The sequence below is a fragment of the Natator depressus genome, chromosome 22 (genome assembly GCF_965152275.1).
Source record: "Natator depressus isolate rNatDep1 chromosome 22, rNatDep2.hap1, whole genome shotgun sequence".
Classification (NCBI taxonomy): Eukaryota; Metazoa; Chordata; order Testudines; family Cheloniidae; genus Natator; species Natator depressus.
In genome coordinates this window covers 9621806-9632152 of record NC_134255.1, presented here as the reverse complement: position 1 = coordinate 9632152, position 10347 = coordinate 9621806, and the positions used below count along the sequence as shown (strand labels likewise).

Sequence of the window (10347 nt, the reverse complement as noted above, 5' to 3'; positions counted from 1 at the left end):
CAGGAGGAGCGGTGCAGGCTGGGGGTGGCCCTTCCCCGCCCAGGAGAACCAGCCGGCGAGGGAGAAGCGGGCGAAGTTGCCGGGTCAGTGAGAGGCCCTGCCCGCCCCTCTGCGGGTCTGCGCGGGTGGCAGCCCGGGAGCCCCCCCTGCCCTGCCGGCCCCGGCCATGCAGTGTGAGCAGGCGGGGGGGGGGCGATCCCGACGCCTTCTCCCTGGCAATGCGCATGATTCTGCGGCTCTGTGCACTGCGCGCTCCAACCCACCTTGAAACGGGGCCTGCCTCCCTCCCTCTGCCCACCGCCCCGGCACTGGCAGCGCCCCAAGCCAATCAACGCCCACTCGCTTTCCCTCCGGCCAATAGACGCCAGGCGGGGGCGGACCAGAGGAGCTAAAGAGCCCAGGCTAGGCTACGCCCTGAGACTTCGTTCTGAGCTGTGCCTTAGCGCCTAGTGCAGGTGCCTGGTGCGTGTCAGGAGCGAGGGAGCGGGGGGCTGCGCCAGGGAAGGAGGGATGGGGAGCGTGGAGGGGAGGCAGCCAGGTCCAGGGCTGAGGGCATGAAAAGGGGCAGCAAGAGGATCCTTTGCACCGGCCAGGGGCTCTGCAATGAATGGGCTCCAGCAAGAAGGGCACTTTTGAGATAGGATGATGCTCCTTATTGATGGTCGGTAGTACTATGATTTGGTATGTGGCCACTTTGATAGCAAGTGTAATCACCACCAGAGGACTTGCAGCTCAAGGTGAGTTGAAGTGCAGCATCTCGCTGCTGTTTCTCCCCCCCCCCCCATCCCCGTCTCCCAGTTCTCGAGCAAATAGCTTCTTAATCTGCCTTTTCCCCAGCCTCTTTATTTTATTTTTATTTTTTATTTTTTGCCCCCACCCCCTGAGTTGCGAGCATCTGAGCCTTTTTGTTGTTGTTGCAAGTTTCACTCCGGGAAGGAGGAACTGCCAGGGGGATTGTGTAAACTTGCAAATCTAAAGCAGCTGATTTGGGTGCCGGGAAGCTAGTTGTGTGAGTATTTCAAGAGGCTGCTTGCAGGGAACCCTTTTGGTCTGACCAGTAGAAGATGCTTAGAAGAGAGAGCAGGCGAGAGAGAGAATTTTTCTTTCTCAGACTTTTCTGAAGCATCAGAAGAAGCATGAGTTGGTATTTTATTTGTAGCTTGTCGTACCCTTTGCTGCAAGAGCATCTTGAGCTTTTCAGAGCCGTGGTTTCTTTCTTTTTTTCGTTTTTAAGGTGTGGGGAAAGCTTTCAGAGACCGGAGAGGTATTCCAGATGGACACATGTAGAGTTGGTCAAAAAAAATTTTTTTTATTAAAACGTTATTGTATTAGCCAACAATTTTTTTTAAAGTGAACGCTCAATTAATGTTGCTATTTTAATAATGCTACTAGGGAGCCCTTGAGGAGCTTTTAACTTTTTTTAACTTTTTTTTTTATCCTGACGAAAAATATCAAAAAAAGGGGGGGGGGGGACCCAGTTTAGCAGAGAAGGAATTTTTCTGCTAGTCAACCGTTAACAGCTCACCTTTCGTCTTGGGCAAGAGGTGACTTGAGAGACCTCTTTTGAAGCCCTAGAATTAATAGGGGAAAAAATCCGGAGTCCTTTTTCATGTATTTTTTTAACTAAAAGCTGAGCAAACTTAATTACGTGGCAAATGCCAGGTAGGAAACATTTTTTCCAATCTGTTGTGAACTTGTAGGTGCTTGTGATCAAATGACAGGTGCAAACTTCTAATAGGAGGTGTTGAAATCGATTCAGTGGGCTTGTTTGGGAGGTGGTGGAGAGGTGCGGGGAATGTGAAATCTTCTTCAGAGATGTGACTTCAGAGCAAATGTCCTTGCCTTTAGCAACATGCTTGTAAAATGGGCTGGCTGTTCTGCTATACGGCTACCAGTTACAGCATGAGATGCGACTCGTTTAATGTGCATTGCTTATGTATGATGGTTAAGTACTTGAAATGATTCCTAATAGTGCCTGGCAAAACAGGGTTTTTTATTCCTTTTAAGGAAATTTGCAGAAAAAGAGCTAGAAGCGCCCCGAGCATCTTATGAAAATGCTAATCATTTTAAAATGACCTCCCTGAGGGCAGTCAACCAAAACTCATGAAGTTTATGAAACATTAGCTTGCACACAGCACTGTGCATTGTGTTCTCGGGATTGGAGTCATTTGAATGCTGCAAAAATACTGTCGGGGGGGCTTTGGAATTTTCTCTTTCAAGAAGTGAACCACATGAGCCGTGTCTGGGAAGGCAAGGAGGCTGTGAGTGACTGATCCCTGTGTGAGGGAAGGAGGGGAAACCAGGATATCTCTTGCCCACTCCAACAGGAGGCACGCTTCCTATAGGTTTTTCTTCAGCTGCTTTTCACTGGGCCAAAGTGGTTCTCACCAGACCTGCCACTCAAGGTGGATGGAGCAGAATGAAGTTTCTCCCGATTAAAAGCCCTGCCCTGCTTTAGTGAAGGTGCAAAAGGATGTGGTCAATGCAAAGTGTGTCCTGTATGTATGTAAGCATATCTCATTCCCTCTTTTTCTCCAGGCATAGGGGCTTTGGATCAATGTCAGCCCTGCCCTGTTGGTCGTTAATGGCATTTCTCCAGTGGCTTTCATGCTTGGATCCCCAGGAGCATTACACTTACTAAATAAGCCTCACATGCTGCCTTTGTGAGGTGGGTGGTATCCTCTCCATTTTACAGATCAGTAAACTGAGATGGAGATTTGATCAAGGTCACTAAGGCAGAGCTGAGAATAGAACCCAGGAGTCCTGATTTCCCATCCCCAGCTTCAGCCACTCAGTAGTACTCCTTCCCATCAGCTGCATTGCCTCATTCATTTGGCTGTCACCTGCAAACCCCTTCAGGTTCAGTGTGAGTTACACTCTCTTAGCTCCAACAGCTGTGGATCCCGAGGTGTCTTTAGCCAGCTGACCCTATTACGCCTTCTAGCCTGTGGTGACCAATAGGTCTCAAAGGTCATATAGAGCTGAAGGGTCAGATGACTAATTTGGTTCCTGCAAATGCCTTAATCCAGGGAGCCCAATGGAAAACTAAATTCTTGACTTCTTGGTGAGCACTTCATGCTTGGAAGTGAGATTGGCATCTCCATGAATGAAGCATAGCAGTCCAGTGGGCTACCCCAAGGACATCTATAGTAGCCCTTTTTCACCAGCCCTCCATATAATTTTCCAATTGCCAGTAGGCTTGCTGGATAGAAAGGGCATTTATCAAGAGTAGTAACTGACCAGGTTTCCCCTCTCCACTGCCTGATCCCAAAGCTGTAGCCCTGCAGGTACACAGTGGTTACCATTACAAGTGACCCTTCCCTAACAGCCACCACTTTTATTTTCTCCCCTAAGTATAGGGGAAAGCTAGCCTCTCAGTCCAATATTACTGTTTATTCTGGGTAGTGCCTAGGAGTCCCAGTCACGGACCATGGTGCTATGTGCTGCAGAAACACTGAACAAAAAGACCGGACCGTATCTGCCCCAAGGAGCTTACAATCTAAGACAAAACCAGGTGGAGACAGGCAGACGGGTGCACAAGAAAGAATGATAGCCTCTGTTAGGCCAATGTAGTCTGAGGCCAAATACTGTAATGGACCTCAGATACAACCGGTTGCTTGTCAGGGGGACTCTACTCTCCAAGTTCGCCATCGTTGCGGGGTCTGTTGCGCCCTAGCCTGACGGCAGGTGTTTGCCGAGTTAGGGATGTAATGTGATGTCCTCCTCCATGGTTGCTCCCTGTACGTTGGTGCTTCTCCCTTGCTGGTGGTGGGCTGCGCTTGGCATCTGTAGCTGGTTCTAAGAGTTGGCCAAGCCCTTTCCACCAGCTGAAATGCTGGGGTCTGCTGAACAGGAGGATAATTTGCAGGGGGCGAGTCCAGAATGGCCCTCTGTCTCATGAAGAGGGGAAGTTCTTGTTGCTTAGAAATACCATGAATAGAATCTCTTCTTTGCTGGAGGGTCAGGGTGGGGGGCGGGGCACTCTGCCCTCTTCCTGAGCGGAAAGGGATGCTTAACTGTGAGTGCCATAGGGAGACTGAGAGCTCCCGGCTGGGGCAGCTCCTGCATGTTAGACATGGGGAAACAGGAATTCTGGGGCAGAGCATGTGCATTGATGGGGGTCAAGGGAATTGGTGTCATGTGTGTGTGCGGGTATGCGCACACGTGTGCTTTGGGGGTGCGTGTGTAGAGTAGATGTGCTGAGAGAGTGTACTATGAATAATGCGTGGGAGCAGACTGTGAGTAGACTGCGTGGGGCGGGCGAGCTGTGTGTAGTGAGTCTGCATGTCGATGAGGCTGGAGTGCCATAGTGTGTATCATCAGGGAGTCTGTTGTGGATGGTAGGGGAGTGTGTGCGTGTGCTGTGTGTAGTGAGCCTGTGTGATATGAGTGAGTGTGATGTCTGAGTGCATAGTGTGTGTCCTGTGTGGTCAGTCAGCTTGTGTGTGTTCGTTCCATCTACTGTCCCAGCTTTGCTCAGGTAGCTGACCCGTTAGACCTTGATATTACCACAAAGAGTTAAGGCAAGATACCTCGGCATTATAAACTAAAACAAAACTGGAATAAACAACTTACGTCCCACCTTACATGTTTTATAACATTTGTTTATCTTTTTTGTTTCTACTGTTTTGAACAACACATCCCTATTTATTTCCTTAAACCATCTTCTCTTGTATTAAATTAAAATGCATTTGTACCAGCTGAAATATATTTACATGAATATTTAGGGCCTAGTATGCAAGCAAGGGCTTTGCCAAGTTTGTGTACTGAACAGTGAACTTGTCAGCATTTGCTTTAATACCTGGCCTAACTTTGGTTCTCGGCCCCCTGCTTCAGGCCTCAGATCTTGCATCAGACCCAGTGCTCCAAGCTTTCTCTCTGCATCATGTACAGTGACGGCTGTGGGGATGTGCCCCCTGTCCATAATTGTCCTGTGTGCAAAGGGGGGCTGTAAGCATGTGTATATGTGTAGTGCGTCATGAGTGAGCATGTGTCAGTGCATTGTGCTTAGTGTTGCCTATGCACAGCAATGGCCCTGAGTATATGTGTACTACGCTGTGTGTGGAGGGGTAATGTGAGCACAGGAGGTCTGTAAGGATTTTCCCCTTGGGCTCTCGGGCAGGGCAGGCTAATGGGGAGGGCTGTTCTGTGTGATTCCTTAGAGCAGTGGTTTTCAACCTGTGATCCGCAGACCTCTGGGGGTCCAGAGACTATGTCTAAGATTTCTAAACAGGTCCATGCCTCCACTGGAAAATGTTTAGGGGTCTGCAAATGAAAAATGGTTGAAAACCACTGTCTTAGAGGGATGACTAGCCTGGCCTCAGAGTCCTGGCTCTGGAGAGCTGTTCTGTATCCCCTTGGGATTCCTCCATATGCATCATCTCTGCTCGTGCAGCTCAGCAAGGTCTTACCCTTAACCTGTGGGTCTGAGGCAGGACAGAGCTGGGCAGCTTTCTGCATGAGCCTGACACGCAATCTTGCGTTTCTGCAGCTCTTCAGCAAACAAATGAATGGCGAGGAGTCTTCTAGTGCCATAGAATTTGGAAACCAGAAGTTGTCCCCACCAGGCTGGTAATGGGTGGGAGGAGACGGCCCAAGGTTCTCCTCTGTCCTTTCGCTGCAGCCACACGCACCAAAGAAACCGTCAGCGCATGAGACAAGCTGGCCAAAGCCAAGGCATTCCGAGCCAAGGCTCTAACTCCGCATGGCCTGCGAGTGACCGGGGGGGGAAGCTATAGGCAGTGGCAGCCTTGGCTCCCAATGACTTGGCTTTGCTAAGTTCGTGCTGAAATCTGCAGTGTTGGTTCTAGCCTCTGCGAGCTCTGGGGGTGGTCTGTCAGAATCCCCCCTGCCCCGCGTGTTCTACCACCGTGCTCTACAGCACCCCTGCTGGGAGACGTGGGCGCGACAGCTGTGCGTGCTGGAAGAGATCTTTCGCTGGTCCCTGTAGCAGTTCCAGCGTGGAGAGGCTGGCACCGCAGCAGCTGCGGGTCTGCTCGCAGCTGGCACCCCGTTCCCTGCAGCCCCTCCTGGCGGGGGAAGCTGGGATCGGAATAATGGTGAGCTGTTCCATCGCCACAACCTCACCTCACCCCCTGCCGTGCTGCGGGAACCGTGGGCACGTGCGCGCACTCCTTGTTGCTAAAGCTGCTGACGTCTCATCGCGGCATGCAGTAGCTACTGTTCTGGAGTCCCCTTTGCATCCCCTTTGATAAGTGTCCGTCCTAAGTCGCTGATTGGAGTTCTTAAGGGCAGCCCTGCGTCGCCTTGGCTGCTGTCTTTGCCTCTTCTCTGCCTGCTTCTGGCCTCCGCAGCCCTCCCCAGGGTCTTGAGGGGTGGCCAGCTGTCAATGAACTGATCCAGCGCAGTCTCAGCCTTCTGCTCACCCCTCCGTGCCCCGGCTGAGGAAACGGGCGCCGAGGAGTCGCGTGGTGACAGCAGGATGCTGTGCTGTGACTACCTTGGCTCTGTGGTCCTGCCCTTGGCCCGGGCTCTGGTGAGCGCTAGCCGGGAGTCTTCACTTTGACTACTTGGGGCATCTGCCCTTCTCTGTCCGTCTGTCTCGCTGCAGGGCGGAGGTGGGTGTGTGTGGAGTCTCCCTTGTGTTCTCTGTCATCTCCTGCGCACAGGAAGAGGAGAGAATCAGGCTACAGGAGACTGGGATGTTGGGCTGGGCTCTCCGAAGCCTAACCGCTAATAGCACTTTTGCCTGTTACAGTACCTTCTGTCTGAGGCTCTCAAAGACTCGACTAGCATGCATGAGGGGAGAAAGCATTATCCCCTTGTTCCAGCTGGGGAAACTGAGGCATGGAGTGGGGACGTGCCTTTCATGAAGTCATGTTGTGAGCCAGTCGCAGAGCTGGGATCAGCACTGACTGACCCTGACTCCTGATCCTGTGCCTTAGTTAATTACAAGATTTGGTGATTATCCCTGCTCTGTAGGGTGACTCTCCCCCGCCTTCCCAGGGAATCCCATCCCTTATCCCCAGCTCAACAAGGAGTAGCGGAGGACTTGTGGCATGGCCCTGAGGCAGACTGTCACTTCATCCCTGTGGGACGCACTCAGGAGCTCCCTCTGGCTGGAGAAGTGGCCCCTTGCAGTGCAATCACTCAAGACCTGGCCTGGTAACATTGGGTGATAAGACTCCGAGCTGCTCCCCTCCCAGTGCGGAGCCCCATGATGTGGCATAGCAGATCTCCACCTGAGAGCTCTCCATCCCTTGTCCTGGATCGGAAGCTCCGATTGCAGGGCTTAGCCATCAGGGACTGGAAGGATCATTTAAGGCCTTTGCTAAAAGCTGTTGGTTCCTGCCTCCTTCCCTACTGAAAGTGGCTCCTAGTGTCATGCTGCTCCTTCCTTCCTACAATTTGGGGACTCCAGGGGAAGCCAGGGCAGCAAGGACCTCTCTGGCCTGGTGACCCCACCAACCCAGCCCAGCTTTTGGTGTGGGCCTCCTAGCCATTTCTATTGCTTTAGTAACAGGGTGGACTCCCCAGAATAGGAGAAGGAATAATACAAGGAGTGGTGAGCTCTGTAGGCCTCTGATCTCTCACCAGTTTCACAGAGGTGAGATTCTACTGGGTTCAGTGGTGTTCCTGTAGATGTCATTGGAATAAGGCCGTATATGTCAGGGACAGGCAAGGGGAGGCATCTGTAAGGATAATGTTGGGGTGGTTTCTCCATCCTTGACGATTTGGAGTGAAACACCGATATTTCTCTAAACAGTCTGCGGGAGCTACTCTGGCTTTGTCCCTAGGTTGCTCCTCTTATGCTCCAGGGATCATCGCCGGTGGGACTACTTAACCGAAAGAGACTGCAGAAGGTGATGCTGAACTCTGAGCCCAGGGGTCTCTGAAGGTCCTGGCTGCCCCTGCTGCAGCAGCGTCTCTCGCTTTGTCTTCAATGAGTTAAAGTCCAGGGGGCTGGGAAATGGCATGCCAAGGACTCTGTGTAGTTCCATGCCTTGGATATCAACACCCTGATGAGTGTTCATGGGAGTGTTGGGACTGGGACCCTTCTGCCGGGATTGGGCATCTGGGCCCATGCACCTGGCAGCGTGTTGAGTGGGAGGGCTTGGCAGTGGGATTTGCACTGAGTATAAATGGGGGACTATGCTTTATGGACATGGCTTTCTCCCTTCCCCTAGTGTGTCCCCAGGATCTGGAGGCTCCGAAAGAGAGGGAGGCATGTGGGTGGCTGTCAGACTGGGAATAAGGGCAGATTGTGGTGGTGGTGATTTGGCTTAGATGCCTGTTGTAGAAAAACCCATCCTGTGAGGTCTGGGTCCTGGGAAACCCCTGCTCCTCTTCTGTGCTGCAGCCATGAAGAGGAAACGTCTGGATGGAACGTGGGGTTTGGGGGAGCTGGGGCAGGTTAGGCTGCTTTCCCACCTGTCTTTTAATCTTTGCTCAGTGGCTGAGACTTGGGGGATCTTTTCCTCCCTCCACCCTTCTGATGTCTAGCACAGGGACAGTGGGAACCAGTAATTCCCCGACCTTGGGGGGTGCGGGGGAGGGGAGCAAAGACTAATCTGATTTATCTTGATTACTTCCCAGCCTCTAATCAAAGAGCAACCTAATCGCCCAACCCCCGTGTCTCTGCTGGAGTCCCAGCCTGGTAGTGTCTCGCTGATTGGGGAGGGGCAGCTTGTGCCTCTTGCTGGCTCTGTCATGCCCCTTGTGATCCTCTGTGAAAGAGCTATCACGGAAAGCAAGGCCCCATCTCCCTCCATGGCCCCAGCGCTCGGTTCTGCGCCTGGGGGAGTCCCTCTGGGGGGAGAACAGAGGAGGCAGGGCTCTGACAACTCCAGGGATTGAGGAGGCGGGTGCGTGACTGGCTACGCTGCTCGGCCTGGAGCGCCCGTGCTGGCAGAGGTTGGGAGCTGAAGCGGGGGCCGCCAGCAGGTGTCTAAGCTGGCAGAGTAGAAAGTGTTTGTGTCAGAGTTATTAGTTTTGGGGTTGTAAAATCGCCGTGTCTGGAATGGCTGTAAACATGAGCTGGTTTCATATGTACTAGCAATGGAAGCCACCAGCATCTGGTTACCGGCGTTTGCAGGAGGCAGACGGGCTCTGGCTTGGCAATAGGTTTCATCACACCCCACTTGCACCTGCTGTGCTGGGCCTGCTCGTGCCCGCTCCTCTGTTTCCTTGGGTACTGGGGGTTCATTTTCCTAGGATCCTGCTGTGCTGGACGCTAGGGCGACCCCCCTCTCCCTGTGGAGCTGTGGGATGGGGCCCGCTCCGAGTGGGGAGAAGGGTTTGTGTGAGTGCAGCATGCAGACAGCTGGATTCGCTGGGTCTGAAGCAGGTCTCTGACCCCGGAGGTTGTTTCCACTTGACTTTCCTGCCGCAGCTGATCAGTGCTGAGTTTAGGGGTGGGGGCAGCTGGTGGATGAGCACCTGCGAGCGACTCTAGGGGCGGCCACCTAGGCAAATGTGCGCGTGCTTCCTTTGTGTCCCACCGCCCTGGAGGCGAATCCCAGGGGATGCTTTTTCTGTACGTGCTTCTCTTTCGTGGGGGTCTCCTGCTCTGTGTGCATGCCAGGTTTGGTTGCCGGACTCCAGGAATCCCCTGGCACTCCTGAGTGTAGGGCCAACCTGCGTGCACCCAACTAACTGCTTGGCAGCTGGCACCATCTCACCAGCAGGGCGGAGCGCTGCCTCCCTTAAAGGCACCGTGCCCATATTCAGAGGGAAGAATGATCATCGCGTGCGTGCGTGCGTGCTGGAATGTCAGCGCTGCGAGAAGACTGGAACTGATGCTTCAGAGCAGGCAGCTTGGTGCCGTTGTGTTGTGCTTGGGTCAGTGTTGCACTATTGTAGCGGGTGGGAGTGTGCTGTGCCTTGCGTCAGGCAGGAGAGGTCCAGGGTGTGGGTAGCCTGTGGCAGAATAAGAATGCGCTTGTCTGCTGCCCTGGTGAGAGGCGCCGGTATGTGGGGATGGACCTTTGCCACGTGCATCTTGAACTAGGAGAGCGCTGCCACGGGTTGTGGCTGGTGCCACGTTAGGCCCTAAGGGGAGAGTTGCGTCTGGGACTAATGTATGAGATGGGGGCTGGCGTTCTGGGTTCTCCTTTGGCTCTGCCACTGATCTGCTTTGTGGCCTAGGGCAAGTCACCTCCCTTCTCTGTGCCTCAGTTTCCCCATCTGTGACGTGTGGATAATGCCAACCTCACCAGGTTGCTGTGGCTTAATTCCCAGCTGCAAAGCACTTGAGGACCCTAGCACAAACCAACCCTCAAAGCTAATCCATCTATATTAGCGCAGTGTCTTTGTGAGCATGCTCCCTTTCTGTGTGTTTGAAGGGGAAAGGAAGTCCCCCTCCACCCCCCATGGAATAAGCAGAGC

The 10347-nt window shown here is 53.0% G+C and overlaps 1 protein-coding gene across 4 annotated transcripts in view; it reads left to right on the top strand.

Annotated features, from left to right (window-relative positions):
• Nucleotides 1–617: 617 nt before the first annotated feature.
• Nucleotides 618–10347, top strand: part of IGSF9B (immunoglobulin superfamily member 9B) — a 94486-nt gene continuing 84756 nt past the window's right edge. For all 4 annotated transcript variants that reach the window (XM_074936736.1, XM_074936735.1, XM_074936737.1 and 1 more), the window contains exon 1: nt 618–737. In XM_074936736.1, coding sequence (XP_074792837.1) covers nt 659–737 — 79 coding nt within the window. In that variant the 5' untranslated portion in view covers nt 618–658. The remainder of the gene's footprint in view (nt 738–10347) is intronic.